This window comes from Eumetopias jubatus, unplaced genomic scaffold (assembly GCF_037043125.1).
Source record: "Eumetopias jubatus isolate StellerSeaLion01/CBP00866 unplaced genomic scaffold, mEumJub1_p1.0 scaffold_7, whole genome shotgun sequence".
Lineage (NCBI taxonomy): Eukaryota > Metazoa > Chordata > Mammalia > Carnivora > Otariidae > Eumetopias > Eumetopias jubatus.
The window spans coordinates 107613036-107634063 of NW_028274813.1; the positions used below are offsets into that span (position 1 = coordinate 107613036).

The 21028-nt window shown below is 55.0% G+C and overlaps 1 protein-coding gene across 4 annotated transcripts in view; it reads left to right on the forward strand.

Moving 5' to 3' along the window:
* Nucleotides 1–6636, forward strand: part of MAP2K5 (mitogen-activated protein kinase kinase 5) — a 252618-nt gene extending 245982 nt beyond the window's left edge. For all 4 annotated transcript variants that reach the window (XM_028100050.2, XM_028100053.2, XM_028100052.2 and 1 more), the window contains one exon: nucleotides 6191–6636. In XM_028100050.2, the coding sequence (XP_027955851.1) occupies nucleotides 6191–6295 (105 nt within the window). In that variant the 3' untranslated portion in view covers nucleotides 6296–6636. The remainder of the gene's footprint in view (nucleotides 1–6190) is intronic.
* The last annotated feature ends 14392 nt before the right edge of the window (nucleotides 6637–21028 follow it).

A 21028-nucleotide genomic window follows, 5' to 3' on the forward strand; every position in this document is an offset into this window, starting at 1 on the left:
GCAAGGCTCGCCGGCCCAGCAAGGAAACGTGGAGTGGTGGGCAGAGTGTTGACACTGGGGACCCTTCGGCCTCTCAGGTTACCCCTTACAGGTGCCACCTAATCACAGGACTGCCCCTGCCAGCTCGCGTGAGCAGCCTGTTGGACTCTTCACTTGTTTTAGACTCGGCTAAAATGCAAGCGTGCTAGGCCTTTGCAGCTTCCTTGGCGGGAGAGGAATACCTGGTGGCCTGGGGCTCATGGAGATAATAATACTTAGAGTTGCTGATTTTAAATAAACTATTTGAATAGAAGTGCCTAACACATAGGACTTTGAACAAGGGAGGACAGAGATATGCCTTTTTGTCACCCTAACTGCAGTTACCAGTTAAAAATCAGTTGTTGAGGGGGCACCTGCATGGCTCAGTCGGTTAAGCATCCAACTTTTTTTTTTAAGATTTTATTTATTTATTTATTTGACAGAGAGAGCACAAGTAGGCAGAGCAGCAGGCAGAGGGAGAGGGAGAAGCAGGCTCTCCACTAAGCAGGGAGCCCGACGTGAGGCTCGATCCCAGAACCCTGGAATCCTGACCTGAGCCAAAGGCAGACCCTTAACTGACTGAGCCACCCAGGTGCGCCAAGCGTCCAACTTTTGGTTTCGGCTCAGGTCATGATCTCAGGGTCGTGAATCAAGCCCCACGCCGGGCTCCAAGCTGAGCTCGGAATCTGCTGAAGATACTCTTTCCCTCTCCCTCTCCCCACCCCATGCTCACTCATGCACTCTCTCACAAATAAATAAATCTTTTTTAAAAAATCATTTGTTGAGTACCTGTGATATACAAGGGTACTCTTTTTAAAAAGAAAATTTTTTTAAAGATTTATTTATTTAGAGAGAGCATGCATGCAGGTGGGGGGAGGGAGAGAGGGAGAGAATCCTCAAGTAGACAACCTGCTGAGCACAGAGTCCAACACAGGGCTCCGCCCCACGACCCTGAGATCGTGTTCTGAGCCAAAATCAAGAGTCAGATGCTTAACAGACTGAGCCATCCAGGCGCCCCGAAAGTAGAAATTTAGAACTCACTGTGCCTGACCTCAGAGAGCACAGTAGTAGATGTCCTCCATGACAGAAGAGAGTCTCAGATTCAAACCCTAATTCTGCCACTTTCTAGCTCTATGACCTTTCCCCAGGTCCCGTTTCTTGGCACCTCAGTTCCTTTTGTCTATAAAAGGAATATGCAGATGGCTTTGCCCTGCCACAGGCCTGCTACTAATTGAGGGCCTACTATGTGCCGGCCTGGCAGCCACATCCGCAGATTATTAATGATGCAGATGCATGATGTTCTTTAGGAAATTGTGCAAGAGAAGGAAGTATGCAGACCCCCAGTAGGTCAATTCCCATTTGGGAAGAAAATCAAAACCCAACTAAAGGGCAGAGCGTGAGCAGTCCAGACCCCTGAGCCTTGGGCAGCACTTAGCACTGCAGCGGGCCCGGCGCTCTGTTTCCTGCCTGCACAATGGGTACACTAACCCCCCATCTCCCCGGCCCCACCCTCCCGACGGAGGGTAGAGCACTGCCCACATGGGAGGGACTCTGTCGGTCAGGAAGGCATCTCGTCACGGTGAAATGGATGGGAAAAACTTAGGGACATTATTACAGAGGAGAGTCCCACTCTAGCGAACCGCCGGTCACTTTGCCCAGATGAAGGGGAGGGAGGACGGCACTTCCTCCTCCCGAGTTCTCAGTCTCCACAAGGGCCCTTCCTTGCGCTAGCGCCGTCTGCCGCTTAGCCCCACGTGGCCGTGCTGCCCCAGGCGAGCACAGCCGTCTTCGGCAGCCGTGGGCTCGTCCCTCTCGCGCTCCCCCGAGTCCCACTTTTGGAGCCATCTTGCCTCTTGCAGACCCATCCTTTTCCCTTCATTATGTCTCCATCTTCTGTGGCGAAGTTTGTGGACCCTACTACTTCAAGCCTCACTGGTTTAATTGTTGCAATTGGCCCTGAGAGAATGCAGCAAATGAGAGTGGCTCCCACTGCCGGGTGGTGAGGCCAGCGAGGTCAGCAGCAGCTCCAGCCCGGCACGCACCCCTCCAGCCTCGGCAGAGTGGCTGCTAACACACTTTCTGGCTGGAGGACAGAGGCCCGCCCGGGGACCTGGGGCAGCCACCATGGGGTGGGCTGGGAAGCTCTTGACAAGCTGCAGGTGGGTGTCTGGCTGCGGGTGGAGCCTAGCACACCCACTCTGTTCCTTGCAGCATGATGGGGGCTACGAGGGCGTGTCCACATCTGGATTCCTCTTCCTGGGGAGGGATGGGCACTTCACCCAAGCGCTGCAGGAGGCTCGAACCCTCCGGGGCCTCATGGAGACCCCAGGAGAGGCCTGCCAAGTCAGCTCTCTGGTTGCAGGTGCAAGAGAGCATTTGGAGTCAGGAGCCCCATGTTGGGGTCCAGCCTGGCCACTTGCTTTGACGACCCTGGACAGGGCCCCGAGTGTCTGTTTCCTCATCTGGAAGGTGGACACACATGGCTGTGTGCGCCTCCAGAGTGAGCGTGGGGATTCCTTGGGAAAATCAGGACAAAGCCCTTGGCAAGTGCCTGGCACACAGCACTCCTCCGTGGTGCTGGGCTCAGTATTAGTGTTATGTAGGGTGCAGTTTCCATCCATCTCCAGCATCTGGCTGTGCCGGCATCTGCTCAGGCCTGTCTGAAGCCTCCTGGGAACCCAGGCACCTCGGAGTGGCTGAGTGATTCTCATGCTTTCTCTAGAATCGTCTGTTGGATTTTGCTTGTTGGCTTATTAAACTCGTGAGGATTTCTTGCATCGTGCATGTCGAGGCTGGAGGAGTGTTGCTGTATTCTAGAGAGGAAGGGGAGAACACATCCTGCCAAGGTCCCAGGGAACACAGTCCAGCCCTGAGAAATGCACCAGCCTAGAAACCGGGAGACTTGAGTTTGTCCCCAGCACTGTTATCTGGCTGCTTCCCTCCCTGGGCCTCAGTGTTCTCTTCTAGAAAATGGGATGATGGTATACGTGCCCTGCTTCCCACACAGGCTGATGGGGGTAGGGGGCGTCGAGGGAGAGTGACCTGCCACCATGACAGAGTGAGCATTCGCCCAGAGTGTCCAAAGCATGGCGCTGACAGAGGTCAGGACCTGGGGCAGAGTGCAAGCTCCCAGCTTCTGTGTCACCCCTGTCCAGGAGGGCCTGAATCATGGGGCAGAAATAAAAGTGAGGGGAATTGCGATCTGGTTGTTGATTCTCCCACTTCTGTCCGCTTCCCGCTCAGCCCAGGAGAGACCGGGGCAGTGGGCTTGGGTTACAGAGACTTGTGATCCAGCCCCAGCCCTGGGAGCCCAGGCAGGTCAGCCATGAACCTGCGGCCTGCGTTTCCTCATGTGTAAAGTGGAGAGTCTAGTGCCCACCTCTGACTTGGGGCCTGTCACCCGGCAGTGCTCACAGGCCCTGCAGGCAGAGCTGCTGCCAGGCCCGGGGATCATGGCCCCGGGGGTCCACTGCTGCCCTGCTCAGCTGCTCTCTGTGCTCTCCCTCCCTGCATGCAGGCTTTCTCGCTGTGTTCAGTCACACCGTGGGCCACACCGCCAGTGGCTCCCAAGTTCACACCTCACAGGCCCCGCAGCCTAGAGAGGCTGGGGTCTCCCTCCTGTATATGTCTGTCTTTGTCCCCTCTCTGCGTCTCTCTATGATTCCCCCACTCCTCTCTCCTGAGCCAATCAACAATAGCTGGGGACAAGACCACTTGTCCAGGTCCCCCCCTTCAGGCAGGTGTAAAGCATCAGGGACACGCAGGACAAGAGAGGCACCTCCCAGTCCAGGAGAGCAGGAAAGGGGGCAGAGTCTCCGCCAGAGCAGTGGATGCTGACCCTTTCCTCCTCGAGCCTCCCAGGGCACTTGGGCACAATGCTTCCCTGCAGTGCGGCCATCAGCCTTCCCATAACTGGAGGAATGCCTCCACTCTCCCCTCCTGCAGTTCCGCTCTGCTTGCTCCCGAACAGATGATAACAGAGATGCAGCATATGGGCCCCAAAGTCACCGGGCATTCTGGGAAAGTGACACTGTGCTACCCCGGGCTTGGGGGGAGGGGGCCCATCGGCTTCTGAGCACAGCTTCTCCCTTTGTTCTTCACAAGGGCACAAGGTCGCCTCTCCTGAGCCTCTTGAAGAGGAAATGTGCATGCTCGGACTTTAGGAAGAATTCCCTCTATGTAGGCGGCGATTCAGGAAGGCAGGTGTAGGGTAGACACATATAAGGGGGGAGAACTGCGTATGGGAGTCAAGATGAGGCCCTCCTGGGTCTCTCCGGCCCCATCCCCCAACCCGGCTGCCTGCAAGACACCAGCCCAACGTGGACTCCAACCCCCCTTACCCAGTGACAGTCTGCAAGGGGCACCTGCTCCCCCCAGTAGTCCCGCAGGTGTGTTAGGAGCCCTGTGGAATGCCACGAGCAGATCACAGGAGGTGCCCAGATGGGCTCCAGGCCTAGCTCCATGATGGCCTCGGTGAGTCGCTACCCTGGACTGAGTGCCCTTGGCGCCCCCTAAGCTGAGCTTATTCCCTCCCTGCTCTCCTCCAGTGTTCTGTATGCCTCTGAGCTAGACCATGCAGGATGCTCCTGAGAATGGCTTTCCTTGCCTGAATTGAGAAAGCCAGGTAAGGGGACGCAGCAGGAGTCCAGGGTAAGGAAGCCTGGATGGTTTTCCTTCCTATCCCCAGAAACATATCAGGTCTGACCAAGCAGCCTCATTACCTCCCCTGGCCTGGTCTTGGACCGCTCCTGCAGACACTGGGATCTGGGCACCCAGGGCATGCGAGCCCCAGGCCCACATCCCTCCTGCCATGTGATGAACTCGTTTTGAGGCAGCTTAGAGCTGCAAGCAGGTGGCCAGTGGCTGGCTATCCCCCAGAGCTGCTGGTCAAGACGAGGGTATATTGGGAAAGCAGTGCTGGGAGCCCAGCTCACACCAGAAGGGAGGTGAGAGGGAGCCCAAGAAGGGCTCAGAAAGCTGGAGGTGCACTGGCACCAGGTGGCTCAGTCAGTTGAGCAACCGACTTTCGGTTTTGGCTCAGCTCATGATCTCATGGGTCATGGGATCAAGCTCTGTGTCAGGCTCTGGCGCTCAGCAGGGGATCTACTTGAAGATTTTTCTCCCTCTCTGCATGCTCACTCTCTCTCTCTCTCTCTTTCTCAAATAAATAAATCTTAAAACCAAAACAACAACAACAAAAAAGCTGAGTGTTCAGGGAAGCTGGAGCTGGAAGGAGGTGGTGGGGGGAGGGAAGGAAGCAGAGACCCCCCCCTCCCCCTCACCCACTGTGGCTCCCTGAGTCTCAGGCTACGTTTCTGGTAGAGGAGGAAGCTGCCATGTGTGTGTTTCTTAGCCAAGAAGCCACTTGGTGAGGAGGAGGGAAGAGAATGCTTTTCACTTTCCTTTTCCCCTTTGACCTGTGGTCAGGGTGACTCTGACTGCCCCTGCTTTTTTCTGACCTTCCCTGGGAACTCCCAGGAGGCCCTAAGACTGTGAATGGGAATCTTGATTCTTCAGGACCGCAGGGGAAGGGACTGGCTAAATATAACATGGCCTGCCTTATGGGCTAAGTAGGTTAGAGCCCGAGACAGGCCTCATGGAGACAGTTCCGGCCCCTCCAAAGTCCAGCCCCCACCTGGTCACCAGGAACCAGAGTGGATCTGCACCCACCAGTGTGTCCCTCCTTCCCCTGCTATGTGTGCCTTCCCTCTACTCGGACATGGTGACTTATTCAGAGAGCGTTAGACAAAGAAGAACACCGGAAGGGAGTGATGTAGCCTCGGAGGAGATGGTTCTCTGATCTGTGGGCAGCAACTGGACTGGGGCGCTGGCAACCCAGAGGCCAGGCGTTGGCCAGCCTGCTGTTGGAGTGATACAGGGTGAGGAGGGGCCCGGCAGCGTGAGGAGACGACAGGCCCTCACCCGTGGGCAGTTTTCAGGCTGGCGGGACTCTCAGCAGAAGGTGGTCAAGCACGGGGCGGAATCAGCTATGCAGTGAGTGCCCCGCCACCGGCCTCAGGCTAGCTGTGAAATGGGTTGATGGTGTCCTCCTTCCCTCGCAGGGCAAGTGGGGGAGAAGAAAAGGTCCAAGCTGAGAACAGGCCTTGACAAACGTAATGAAGTGCAGTCTGGGGAATGTGTGTCACAGCCTCTCCTCCCCTCCCCCCTACAGGGCCATCCGTTCATCATGCAGTTCAATGACGGAAACGCTGCCGTGGTGTCCATGTGGGTGTGCAGGGCGCTGGAGGAGAGGCGGAGCCAGCAGGGGTCCCCATGACACCGCAGAGGGGCGCTGACAGCCCAGGACTGGTCACCAAGGGGACAACCCACCCATTGCGCCCCCTTTCTGTTTGCCATCTGCACCAGAAGAGCTTTGCTGGTCCCGGCTGCCCTGCTCTCACCTTCGACTCTGCTGGCAGATGGCCTAGCCCAGGGAGCCCTCCACAGTGGCCAGCCCCTGCCCCCTCTCGTCTGGAGGCACTGACGGGGGTGGGCAGAGGGGTGGGGGTATCAAGAACAGAGGCTTCGGTGCCCCGCCCCTCTTTTTTCCTAACATTTTTCTTTGTAAAGGGTCAGGCCCCATCAGCATCACTGATGGGAATAAAAGTATTACTGCTATGTGACTGCCTCCCCCCATGAGGGTTGTGCTGTGTGGAGAGTGTCTTACCCCTCCGGGGGTAGGGTGGGGCGGGACCTCCCCTCAGCAAGGATGGATGGCAGTGCCCGAGCTGCCCTTCCCCAGGCACCTGCAAGCACCCCACTGCTTCCGGATGTGCTGTAAAGAGGCCCCCAGCCCAGCCCATTTGACAGACGAAGGACCGAGGCCCGCAGGTCCCCGAACCAAGTCCCATGGCAAGGAACCTGAGCCAGCAGTAGATCCGGGACCTCAGAACCCCTGTTGTATGCTCCTTGCTGGACTAGCGTTTGTCTGTCCCGACAGCAGCGCCCACTCCGACACAGTGATCTGTCCTGGGGCAGCAGGTGAGGAGTTAGAAAAGGCCCCGAGCGGTTCTGAGGCCCCTCTCTCAGCTCCCACTCCCCCGCCGCACCTCCGGCTCCTCCACAGCAAGCTGCCCCTCACTGCCTTTGACCCCACGCCTGAGAACCACACTCATCTCGGCCATTCACAGCACCCTCTGGTTATCCTGCCGGGTAAGTGTGATCACGCCCATTTTACAGGTGAGGAACTGAGGCTCGCAGAGGCTTGGGTTTCCACTTGCAGGTCTAAGTGACCTCTCCACATATCCAAAAGCAAACTTCTGATGCCACCGCTCTCCCGTCTCAGTAAGTGGTGGAGATGGAGATCCTCCCAGTGCCCAAGCTAATGTATTGGCACTCGGCCTTGACTCCTTTCTCCTTCACACCCCACATCTGTCCCACTTAGAAGACCTGTTGTCTTTACCTTCAAAATGTATTGATTCCACCACTCCCGTCTTCTTCCAAGGGCCCTCGCCTGGACCCCCGCCACAGCCTCCCACCAGGCTCCCCACTCCCGCCCTGCCCCCGCATTCTGTTCTCCACACGGCCGCTAGAGGGAGCCAGTTAAAACCAGGTGGATCATGGTCCCCTCCTGCTCAGAACGTCCAGCGGAGCTCCGCCGGCTCGGCGGACAAGCCGAAGACCCAACAATGGCCCGTGTGACCCTCCATTCTGCCCCATTATTTCCTGACTTCACCTCCTATCACTCCCAGCTCCCTCCAGCCACGTGGCATCTTCACTGACTCCTGAACACCCAGGCACGCTGCCCACGAACGGCCACGGCGGAGACATCTAGCCGGCCCCGGGAGGTTACGCTCCCTCCATCGTGAAGGGCGGTTGCTGGGAAGTCAGTGCCCAGCCCAGGAGGACATCCCCCAGACCCCCTTGCATTTAAGGGGGCCATGTGACGTGCTTGTCAATGGAAGGACAGAGCAGATGGTCCATTGCTTCCAGGCCAAGAAGCATAAGGTGCAGACGTGCCTTCTCCACCCCACTCTCTCCTCCGGGCTGTGCTGGAAGGCTGGGGAAGGCTCAGCCTCAAATGGAGGGAGCCCGAACCCTTGAGTCACCACGTGGAGGAATGCAGCTCATGCTGCATTGAGCCAGAACACAATTACTTTGCTGATATGTTGCTGGCAGCCGGGTATCATGCCAATTAACACAGGCCTTTGTACTTGGGGTGGGAGCACTGTCACCCATGTAGCCACGTGGCTCACTTCTACACCCGTCAGATCTGTGTTCAGATATCTGTGAGTTCTGACCGGACCATTCTTTAAAGTTGCAGCCCTCCACACCTCCCTGCCTACACGTTTTCCTTACTGCATTTGTTACCATGTGACAAACCACTACTTTCACGATCTTCCTGTCCCCTATGTACACTGCCCACGAGGGCAGGGATTCTGGTCCGTTTTCTTCACGCGGTAACCCCCGTGCCAAGAACAGAGCCCGGCCTGGCAGGTGCCCAATAAATGTTTGCTGGCTGAATAGCTGAGGTGGCAGGGCTGTGAGTCCCAGCCTGGGCTCTCAGACTGTTGCCCAGGAAGGAGCCACCCTCCGTGAGGCATCATTTTTTTCTCCCGCAGGATCGGAGTCCTCCTGCTTTTAGTAACACTTTTCAAGATGGGACAGGTTTCCAGCTGCCCCTCGGCCTCAGACAGCGCTCTTGTCTTACTGAGCACGTGCTGTTGCCTGGGGCTGGGAAGGTCGCAGAGCCGGAGGAGGCCCAGGCCGTCAGGGCTGCTGCTGCCCGAGTCAGGGCTCAGGGCAGGGAGGGCTGCAAGGAGCATGGAGAGTGGACTACCCGGAGAAGAGGCACTCACAGAGCGGGGAGAGCTCGGGGCCTCCTCGGAGGGGTCTGCCCACCCCCAGAATGTGAGGCAGCCACCACCCAGACGTAACGCTTACCCTTGCTTCAAGAAGATGCACCCAGCAAGCCTGTCATCCCCAAATCCCAAGCCAGGGGAGGGAGCGCCAACGAGCAGGTATTCCAGGCCAGCCCCGTGCTGAGGGTTTACTCCGACTCTCATCTTCACAGCGATGCCATGAAGTAGGTGGTAGTAGTAATCTGCCCATTTTTACAAATGGAGAAACTGAAGCACAGATTGGCCAAGAGACATGGCCCGGGGTCTCCCAGCGAGTAAATAGCAAAGCTTGCTTTGGAACTCCGAACCCCACCTTTAACCACAGCTCCAGAAGTCAGCTTCCCAAGCATACATATGTGCATGTGAACTTGCACACACGTGCCCCATCCTCTAGCACAGAATTGCACACACACACACACTGGTGTGCAAAGATGTCGTGTCAGTATCCGTGGGAATGGGGCCCAGGGATCTGCTCTGTGACCAGCCCCCAGAACACACAGGCAGAGCACCCCCCAATGATACTGGGAGACACTGCTTCAGAGGGCACACTGAAGCCCCAGTCTGGCTTCCAGGTTGACCTCAGACTGGGCATGTGTCCATCTGAGCATCAGTTTCCTCATCGGTAGATGCAGGCATCGATTTCATGGAGCCCTATGGCTTCTCCCAGCCCTGATGTTCTGGAGCAGGGGTTACCCCCATGAGCATCCCACAGAAGTGACACACTTTGCCACAGAATTATGTGCACCCACATGCACACACGTGGCGTTTTGTTCACAACTAGGGTTTGGAACCCCTGGAGCCCACTCACTCATGGACCCCACGTTGAAAGTCTCTGCTTTGGGGTGGCCCCCAAAGTCTAAGTTTCCTTCTATTCAAAGTCTTGGAAAGATGGGGACCTGGGCAATTACTGAGGAGTTCTCCTGCAAAGACACCCTCCCGCCCCGGCTGGAGAGCAAGACCCTCTTCTGCTCAGGGGCCGTGGGAGGGCCGAGACCTGGAACACAAGGGCAGGACTGAGCTCTTCCTCTGCCCAGAATGCCACCCCACCCAGCTTCCCCCCGTCCACGTGGCCAATTCCCACATCTCCCATCAGGCGTCTCAAATGGCACCTCTTCTTGGAAGCTTCTTTATTCCCTTCTCTGGGTACAGACTCTGAGCCCCCCCGCAGGGCAGGGATGAGTCCGGCTCCTCTCTCCACAGGGCCTGGCCAGGGCTGGCAGGGGCAAGGCGCCCCAAGGTGTGGCGGGGAGGGCTGGCAGAATGGAAGGAGGGGGCATTCAGGCCCTAGGCCCCTGGAGCAGCCCCCTCTCCCCAGGACTTGTCACTGTCCTGTCCCGGCCTCATGCTCCAACCTGCAGTAAAGCCCGTCTGCCTCCTAACCAGAGCCTCCTGGAAATGCGAACCCCGTGAGATGCAGCTCCGGTCCTCTCAGAACTTTAGGGGTGCTGAAGGGGAGTGTTTCTAGGACAGGGAGCGTCCTCGCAGGGCCCCCAGGTTACACGGGGGAGGAGGTGCTGCCCTGGCTTGGGGCACGGAGGCCCCTTGGCACTCAGCCCACTGTCCCTTCCCGGTTCTGTCCTTTGGTTTTTCCCATCTGGGAAATAAAGATTACAGAATCCCAAAGCTTTGGAGATCCTTCAAAAAGGCCGTGGGGACAGAGGGAGGAAAGTGGGACCCTTGTTCCCCAGGTGTGCTTAGACAGAGTCCTTGTGGCCCAGACCAGTCTGACCCAGAGCCTCCAGCCTGGGGCCCTGCTCAGGGGGGATGGTCAGGCAAGTGCCAGGTGGGCTGAGTACTCTAACCTGGCTAGGGAAGGCTGCAGGGGCTCTGCCTGGAGGTCAAGGACCTAGAGCCTTGTGCTCCTGCTGAACATATGCTTCCAGATCTATACACACTCAAGACTGAAGGCCAGAGTATAACCTCAGCGTGGGGTCCCAGGAGTGCTGGGCAGACGGGACCCTCTCCATCACACAGGTCGGTGGGAAGGGGATGGACAGCCGCCTCCACATTGGCGGGGGGGGGGGGGGGGGGGGGGGGGGGGAGCCCAGCGAGGCCATGACACTGCCTCAAAGGCGGCCCCGTCCCACTGACTGCTGCCCACGTTCCCCACGAGAGCTTCATCCTTAAGCTAAGTCTGGGCCTTATCAAGATGGGAGCCTCTGTTCTCAGTGTAGTGGGGAGTGGCGGGGGGGGCGGGGACGGAACACGGGGCCCTGCATCCTGGGCGGGGGGCGGGGGGCGTGCCAGGCAAGCTGGCCAGGAGGACAAGCAGGGAGCCAGCAGTTCCTGACGCGGTACTGGGGCAGGTGGACTCCCAAGACTGTTCCTGGACCAGGTCCTAACTTGCACGCGGAGGGTCAGGGTGTTTTCACTACAAGCAGGTGGGACCGGCCAGCAGCAGCCCCAAACGGGTGTGTGGCGATGTGGGGAGGAGCTGGCGGGGGAGCCTGGGGCAGGCAGAGGAGGGTTCAGGGCCAAGTCCCTGAGGCTGGCCCTTCGTGGGCCCTTCGTGGGCACTAGCTGCGTGGAGTGGGGGCAGCAGGAGAGTGGGAGGAAGTCAGCCAGCCTTCAGTGGTGGGGCTGGGTTTGGATGGCACTTCCTTTCCGCTGGGCAGATCGGAAACGGGGAGGGCCGCCCCCAAGCTGGCCGGGCGTGGCGTCCTGGAGAGAGGCTTCCGGTGTGGGGCGGGGGTCCGGGCGGCGGAGCCTCGGCCTCGTAATGACAAGTTTTCTGCTGAACAACTACAAGTATTGGCTGTGACTTTGGACAGTCTGAAAAAGACTTTGTTTCCTCCCTTGGCGGTATCATTTGTCTTGCTTTGAAGCCACAGATTTGCAGGCACGAACTTAGAGACTAAAGTTTGTCTTAATTGCTGTGGTGTCACCACCTCTCTGGCAGATAAGAGCACAATGAACGAGTCGATGGGGCTGAGCCCTCCAGGTCCTTCTTCTAAAGTGAGACAAATCTCCCTCCTTTGAGCCCAACAGTCCATAGGCAGCCCTGTCATGTATTTATCTCCCTAACAGTTTACATTCACTTGCAAGGGATAAAAAGTCTCTCCTGTCCACAGACTTAGTTAAAGGCATTCAAGTCGGGGGAGTCAGGCTGTGCCACAGGTTCTTTCCAGGGATGTGCTTTTTATCCCCCCTTTTTTGGGGGGGAGGGTGGTAGTAGGGAAGGCAGTGGGGGTACACACTGGGAAAAGCAGCAAGGGCGGTGGGATGGAGAAAGAGGAAACGGGTACCCAGAGTGCCCGGGGTCAGATCACTTTCGTTCTGAGAAAGAAAAGAAATAATACTTCTTGCAGCATCCACTGGGCCTGGCAGGCTGCCTGCAGCCTCACCTCCTCTGGCCCTCCCAGCACCCCTGCAAGGGCAGAGTATGATTAGTCTCTCCCGCCCCCCCACGTCTCCCGCTCCTGGCTTCCATCACACGAGGTGATGCTCTGCTCCCTGTTTGAGCCAAGCCTTTGCATAGGCTGTTCTCTCAGCCCAACACCGTTCCCAGCCACCCCTTTGTCTCCTAACTCCGACTCATCCTCCAAGACTGAAATGCAGTTCCAGGGAGGGAGGGGTAGGGTGGGGGGGGTGGACACACTTGTCCACCTGTGGCCCCAGAGCCCCGGTCACTGCCCGGCCTCGCTGTGCTGTCCTGATTTGTTTTCTTACACCATCCGTCTGCCTCATTCCGGTGAGGGCCCAGGAAGGCAGGAGCTGGGGCAGCACAAGTGTTCAGGAGAGATGCTGGGGGGAGGGGGGTAGTAGATAAATACATGGAGGGGAAGGGTGGGGCTACAGCGAACTCAGTGAGGAGGCCTGGTCCTCCTGCCTCTGGGAACAAGATCCTAATGCTGTGGAGCCATGGGGCATAGGTGCTCTTCAGTTTCCTTATTTTTATAATAATTAAAAATATATATTTTTAAATCCCTTGGTCAGCAAGGCAGTGGGAGAGGCAGCCTTCGATGTGAGTCTTCTGACGTGCAAATAAGCCCTTCTCCTCTCCTGGGGCCTCCAGGGTCCCTTTTTGACAATCCAGTGGGGGAGATGGTGGAATGTAGCAATGAAAGGAAGGGGCTTGGAGTCACACAGACCTGGGCCCAAGTCCTGGCTCTTCCACTGATGGACTGTGTGACCTTGGGCAGGATGCCTAGCCCCTCTGAGCCTCAGTTCCCTCATTGGTCAAATGGGGTCATGACAGTACCCACCTCATGGGTTGTTGGTGTCATGATTAAATCATCCTTGATGCTGACCGGGACAGGTAGGCCATGCCCCTCCCCCACCATCCCACTTACACACACACCCCCACAGCCACTCCTCAGTCCCTGTGACTCCCCAACTTTTTGTCTGCCTCCCTCCATCTGTGGGAGGCAAAAGAAGAGAACCGCCCCCCAAAGAAATTCACATCCTAATACCCAGAAACGATGGATATATTATGTTACATGGCTAAGGGAAATTAAGGTTGCTAATCACCTGTCCTCTAATCTTAAATTAAGATTATCCTGGATTGTCCAAGGTCAGCCCAGTGTGATCACGGGGGCCCCCCCGAGAGCAGAAGAGGAGGCAGGAGAGGAGAAGCGGAGTCAGAGAGATTTGAGGCTGTTAGGCTGCTGGCTTTGAAGATGGAGGAAGGAGCCAGGAGCCAAGGGATATAAGTGGCCTCTGGAAGTTGGAAAAGGCAAGGAAACGGTTTTTCCCTAGAGTCTCCAGAAGGAACACAACCCTGCTAGCTCCTTGCGTTTAGCCCAGGGAGACCCACTTCCAACTTGTGACCTCCGGAATTGTAAAATAATAAATCTGTGCTGTTTTAAAACTGTGCTCATTTGTTAGAACAGCAGCAGAAACTAAAACAATGTCTCCTCTTCATTTTCCAGCCCAGGCTGCCCAAATGCCTTTGGAACAAACCCTCACATGTGTATATCCCTTGACAGTTTACAAAGCCCGTGTTCTAGGCTGCCGTCCTCAGTGGCCCTCCCCGCTGACCGACCTGCACCCTCACGCTCTCTCCCAGCGCCATGCACCCAGCACCACCAACACCCATTCTTCAAGAGCCAGGCTCCCTCGGACCTCCAGCTCCACTCCCCTCTTTGAGCCTTGGAGGCTGGGCCCTTACAGGACCTCAGCCATCCTGGGCACCAGCTGGCATGGGGGACACCCCAGGGCCTCTCTGGATCCTCAGCAGTACCCACTGCAGGCACTGCAGACACTGTTATTCATCAAATACTTCCTCAGCACCTCGTGTGTGCCAGGAGCTGGGGACACAGTGAGGAACAAGGCAAGTCCCTGCACTCTGGAGCTCATGTTCCGGCAGGGTAGACAGACAAGAAAGAATACCGTAACTTCAGGTGAGAGCAATTGCTGTGACGAAATAAAGCAGGGCAAAGGACCAGAGGATGAGGGCTGGGGGGTGGGCAGCCATGCTGTTGGGAGCAGGGCACTTTCCCACTTCCAGTGGTACCAGCTAAGGAAACTTGAGCCCCCACCATATGCCAGGCTCGGTGCTGGGCCCTTGGCTTATCTCATCTTGGTTAGTTCTCCCAATAATCCTACGATGCCAATCTGATGATGCCATTTCACAGTCGAGAAAGCTGAGGTGCAGAGAGGCGAAGTGATTTGCCCAAAGCCACCTGGCCAGGAAGTAGTAGCCCTAAGATTTACACCCATACCTGCCTAAAGTGCAAGCTGCTTCCTCAGCAACAACTGTCCCCTGTAAGATGCGGGCTATGTTCTCTTAGGACCCTTACGCCAAGAGAGTAACAGAGAGAGACAGAACACCCCGTAGTCACTCCATCCCAGGCCGGTGTAGTAGAAGAGGCACATACCACACACACCGGAAGGCAGACGGGAGAAGTGAATTATCAATGGGAAAGGGGGAAAGCCTCCACGATACTTGCTGGAGAATGACTGGTTCTTAATTCTTGAGTAACTATGGTGAACATCCATCTGCATCTGCAGAGGGAGGAGGCTGAGGGGGCCCTTCCCTGGGGAGGCCCCATCTCTCCTGGGGAAAGGATAATCATGTCTCCCAACCAGAAAAGCCAGTAGGGTGCCAAGACAATTTAATGGGGAGAGAGTCATCTTTTCAACAAATGGTGCTGAGACAACTGGATATCCATATGTGAAAGAATGAATTTAGATCCCTACCTCACATCATGCACAAAAATTACCTCTAAATCGATCATGGCCCTAAATGTCAGAGCTAAAACTATAAAGCTTAGAAGAAAATGTTAGGTGTAAATCTTACGACCTTGGGTTTGGCAAAGCTCTCAGATATGACACCAAAAGCACAAGCAGGAAAAAATAAAATCAATATACTGGGTGTCATTGGGGCACCTGGGTGGCTCAGTCGTTAAGCGTCTGCCTTCAGCTCAGGTCGTGATCCCTCGGTCCTGGGATCGAGCCCCGCATTGGGCTCCCTGTTCCCCGGGGAGCCTGCTTCTCCCTCTCCCACTCCCCCTGCTTGTGTTCCCTCTCTCGCTGTCTCTCTCTGTCAAATAAATAAAAATCTTAAAAAATAAATAAATAGGGTGCCTGGGTGGCTCAGATGGTTAAGCGTCTGCCTTCGGCTCAGGTCATGATCCCAGGGTTCTGGGATCGAGTCCCGCATCGGGCTCCCTGCTCCTTGGGAGTCTGCTTCTCTCTCTCTCTCTCTCTCTCTCTCTCTCTCTCTCTCTCCCTCTCTCTCTCTCCCTGTCTCTCATGAATAAATAAATAAAATCTTAAAAAAATAAATAAATAAATAAGTAAATAGGGTGTCATCAAAAATAAAAACTTCGGTGCTTTAAAGGACACCCTTAAGAAAGGGGAAAAGACAACTCACAGAATATATTTGCCAAACCTGTATCTGACAAGAGACTTGTACCTAGAATATATTAAGAACTCTTTCAACTCAATAATAGAACTAGAGATAACCCAATTGAAAAAGTGGGGAAAGGATTTGAACAAACGTGTCTCCAAAGAAGATGTACAAGTGGCTAATAAGCACATGAAGAGATGCTCAAAATCATTAGTCATTAGAGAAATACAAGTCAAAACCACAATGAGATACTATTTCACACCCACAAAGATAGCTATTGTTATAGAAAAAAAAAAAGAGATGATGGGGTGCCTGGTGGTCCAGTTGGTGGAGCGTCTGACTCTTGGTTTTGACTCAGAATGACTCGTTCTTAATTCTTGAGTAACTATGGTGAACATCCATCTGCATCTGCAGAGGGAGGAGGCTGAGGGGGCCCTTCTCTGGGGAGGCCCCATCTCTCCTGGGGAAAGAAGGATAATCATTTCTCCCAACCAGGAAAGCCAGTAGGGTGCCAACTAATGTTCAGGTGGTGACCTCAGGGTCGTGAGATTGTATCAGGGCTTTGTGCTCAGTAGGGAGTCTGCTTGAGATTCTCTTTCTCCCTCTGCCCTTCCCCACCCCCTGACACACATGTTGGCATGCCCTAAATAAATAAATAAATAAATAAAATCTTTTTTAAAAGAGAGAGCTGATAATAAGTATTGTCAAGGATGTAGAAAAACCAGAATCCTCATATATTGCTGTTAGAATGTAAAATTGCAGTGCTTTGGAAAAAATCTGATGGTTTCTTAAAAGGTTAAGTGTAGAGTTATTAAATGACCCAGCAATTCTACCACTAGATGTATATTCAAGAGAAATTACAACCACACACACACATACACACACACTAAAACATACAACCACACAAATTACTTGCACATGAATGTTCATACCAGCCTCATTTATAATAGCCAAGAAATGGAAACAACGCAAATATTCATCAATGGATGAACAGATAAAATAAGGGATACCAATACAAAGGAATATTATTTGACGGTAAAAAAGGATAAAGCACTGATCCAAGCTACAACATGGATGAACCTTAAAAACATTATGTGAAATGAAAGAAGCCGGTCACAAAAGACCACACATGGTGTGTTTCCATTTAGATGAAATGTTGAGAACTGGCAAATATATAGAAGCAAAAAGTAGTGGTTGCTTAGGGCTGGGGGTGGGGGGCTGTGGGGTGATCGCTAATAAGGCTGGGAGGGTGGGGGGCTGTGGGGTGGTCGCTAAGAGGGCTGGGAGGGTGGGGGCTGTGGGGTGATCACTAATGGGTACAAGGTTTTTCTTTGGGGTGATAAATATGTTCTAAAATTGATGGTTGCACAACTCTTTGAATATACAAAAACCATTGAATTGTACACTTTAAATAGGTGAATTGTGTGGTATGTGAATTATACCTTAGTAAAGCTTGACCTGTCCCAGCACCTGGACTCCACCAATGTTCAGGCAGCCATCTGGAAGTGATCGGAGGTTGTCGAGAAGGGGAAAACTCATATATGCTGAGCATCCACTCTGTCACGTGCTTTGTGCAGGCTGAGACTACGGGAAGGATATCCAGGACCCAGAAAGAAAATGTCTCCTTAAATTTTGCACCCTAGGCACCTCACTCTAGCCCAGATCTGAGTATGTGCCATACACCCAGCAGCTTATTTAATCATTATAACATCGCCGTAACACCCTTATGACTACTCCACTGATGCGGGTTTGAAGACTCAGAGCAGAACTGGGATTTGAACCCAGGTCTTGCTGCCTCCAGAGTCTGTCCTCTTTCCAGCCCTCCCCCACCAAGCTGAGTGGAAAGAGGCCCTGGGAAGGAAGCCCCTTACAACCAAGGAGAGCTCAGCAAGCCCACCAGCTGCTCCCCACCTGCCTGCCAGGACCTATCCCCACCTCTTTTTTGAAAAGATTGATTGATTGATTGATTGATTGATTGATTGATTTAGGAGAGAGAGAGTGTGTGTGCCGGGGAAAGGGCAAAGGGAGAGGGAAAGAGAATTTCAAGCAGACTCTACCCTGAGCGAGGTGGCCGAGGTGGGGCTCGATCTCAGGAGGCAGGACTGACCTCAGGACCCTGACCTGAGCTGAAACCAATAGTTAGCTGACTGAGCCACCCAGGCACCCCTATCCCCACCTTTCAAGAGAGCAAGCCTTTGGGGGCTCTACCTGAGGAGCCTTGCCTGAACCTGTGAGGATGGTGGGAATCCCAGGACCTCCTAGACATCACCAGGGAGCACAGAACCTTTTACTCTTGAAGAACCAATTGGCCACTAGACACCAAGGGTACCGTTCAGTCATTATGGCCAGCAAGTCACCTGGGACCTGGGCTGGGGCTCACAGCCTTTACGCTCAAATGCTGTTCACTCATTCAATCAACAAATATGGTGAGTACCTACTGTATGCTAGACCCTGTGTTAGGCCCCCCGGGAATACGATAGCAAATAAAACATTCCAGGGAGAGATTCAGAAAATACTCACAAATAAATAACTACTTGGGAAGTATTAACTGGTGAGCAATCTAATGATGAAAACAGAACAGTACGAGACAGAGGGATGTGGGCCCAGGGAAGGAGGTAGGCTTAGAGGAGGCCCAGTGTTGTGTCCAGGAGAGCTCCCTGAGACTTCTGAAAGGCAGACACTGGAAAGAGAAGTGAAGCCAGCCTGCTCTGTGGGTCAGAAGTCTCTAGGTGCCATTGCATTTTCTTGGTGTATTTCTTCCAGTTGGTAGGAAGTTTCTGCATGCCCACAGTCTCCCCATGCTAAGGACCTTGGAAAGAGGCTTGTGGCTAAGCTGGTGCTGACCAGAGGGGAGCCATTGGAGGGGAGGATAGTTGGGAAATGAGCAGGGACTCAAACTAGAGATCTGGAGGGAGAGGGGGCTTTGGGGCCAGCCCAGCCACTTGCCCATCCTCTTCCCATATACCTCTGCTCAGGTCTTGGAGGCTTCTAAGTCTGGTTGAGGCAAAGAAATCTGGTGCTGGGCTCCCCACTCAGGCCGTCCCAGCCTAACTTGCTTCCGCAAGGGCAGAGCAAACCCCAGGATGAGCAGAACCAGGCCTTACAACCTTCGAACCTTTCCCAAAGCTTCTTGGCTCCTGAATCTACATTAGCCCCGGTGCTCAGGTCCCACTCCCCACCCCTCAGGGCTCCAGAAGAGAGATGAGCCTCCTGAGTGGGTCAATCCTTCACTCTCAAAAGGTGCTGGACAGTGTGCCCATCCTACAGATGCAGACAGATACTGAAGCCAAGTGAAGGTCCAAGTGGTTAAGGGAAGAACTGGCTCTGGGCCTCAACTTCCCTTGCTCTTTCCGATGACCAGGAGCTGGGAGGCTTCCTCTGGGAGGAGCGCTGGCCTGGCCTCTGATTACAAAGAGCCAGGTCTGGGCGACAGAAACCCAGAGTGTGCAGCCTCCGGCAAGTCCCGGCCCTCCCGGAGCCTCAGGCCTCCCGCCCGCACCCAGAGTGAGGTGGGCGGGTAGCTCTGAGCACAGTTACGCTGGTTCTGGGGTCCCTGCCTCCCTGGCGACCTCACCACTGCTCTCTGACTGCGGCCCAGCAGGCCCCGCCCAGTCACCTTCATGGGCTCGGGCTGAGGCCGCCGGACGGGGTTCGGGTCTATCTGGCCGTCGGATTAATATCCAGATATTAAGTAAACAATAAATTAGCAAAACTACAAGAAAATTTTACAGCCCTTTGCATTTGGCAATCATTGAGTGTTAATTAGAAATTCATTACAATTAAAACCCTGCCTAAACAGGGCCTGCGCGCCTTAATTACATCTGATTTTTAATTCAGAATACGTGTTTACACAGTAAGCGCTACGTACCCCATGATTATCCCCAATCCTCTTTATACTGTACTAATTATGTAAATTAAACCTAATTAACTGACGAAAACTGCCGTTAATTCAACTGGTAAAAGATATGTGTTTGCGGAGAAGGCGCGGCCGCCCGGCCCCAGCCCTTGCGGGAGCCGGAATGAGCTCCCGGGCGCCAGGCCGCGTGGACGCGACGCCGGGGACGCGGAGGCAGAGCGGATCCGGCGGGGGGCGGCGGATCACGTGATCCGGAGTCCGGCCCTCCGACCTCAGTGCCACCCCGCAATGGATAAAAGAGAGAATCCGCGCTAATGGGGGTCAGAAAGACCAAGGGCACTGAGTGCCGCGGCCTTCCCAGTCTCTGCACTGGGCTGCAGGATCCACAGCTCCGTCTGAGGAAGACCGGTCCCATCCTCCCCCGTCTGAGCCCGAGTTCAAGTCCCCAGCGCTGCCCCGCACTGGCTGCCCGAACCTGAGCAAGTGACCTGGCATTGCTAGGCCTGTTTCCTCTGCACGACGTGTTGTGTGATAATAAAAGCTCCTCGTGAGCTGCGCGGCCCTGCACATCCCTTATCTTCCCATCACTAAGTGAGGTTCTCCCAGCAGCGTGCAAGGTACATTTGGCGTCTGGGAAATCAGTCTGCGTCCCTTATTGCCTGGGGAATCTGGGTGGGTTGGCTTTCACTGCCTGACCTTCAGTTTCCTGCCTGTAAAATGGGAATAAATGATCCCTACCTATTCCCACGGCCGTTGTGAGAACCGGCTGTGCAACTGTAAAATGCGGTTCATGGTGATACTAACCAACCGGATGCTGGTCCAGAGACGAGCCCAGACCCGACCCCCGAGACCCGCTCACCGGAGACCACTACCCCCCAAGCGAGGGATGTCACCTCCCCAGCCTCTCTCCACGCGCCTGCAGTCTTTCTCCAGCTCAGATCCTGGATGGAGCGCCGGTCTTGGGTGCAGGGAGCTGTCCGCAGCTTGGTGCTGAACGGAGATGCAGGGGCGACCCTAAGTGCTGAACAGAGACGCAGGGGCGACCCCTGAACGGCCTCAGTGGCACAACCCGGGGAGGGAACTTTTGTCTGAGAAGTCCCCGGGGGCCCTGGGGCCCGGCTGCCGGAAACGCCCCAGAGGTCGGCCCCGGAGGCGCTGTTGGCCCTCTCAGTACAATAGAGGCAGGACAGGCAGGCCTTGCCCCTCCTCTTTCCACTCCCACCTCCCCACTACCCCGGGGGCGTCCTGGCTCCGCGATCGTTGTCACTACCACACCGAATTCTGAGATGCCTTTTAAAAAATCATTAGGAGCCTAAGAATAATTACCGAACGGGATTGTAATTATGGGATGGGGGAGGCCGGGCAGAGGGAAGGGGGATGAGCAGGTGGAGGGTGGGGGTGGCTTTCGGACTGGGATGGAAAATGGGTTCCTGTTTACCTCGGAGGGAAGTGTAACGGGGCGGGGGAGGGTAAAGAGAGGTAGAGTTAGAGCGGGACAGAAGCAAAGCCTGGGAAAGACAC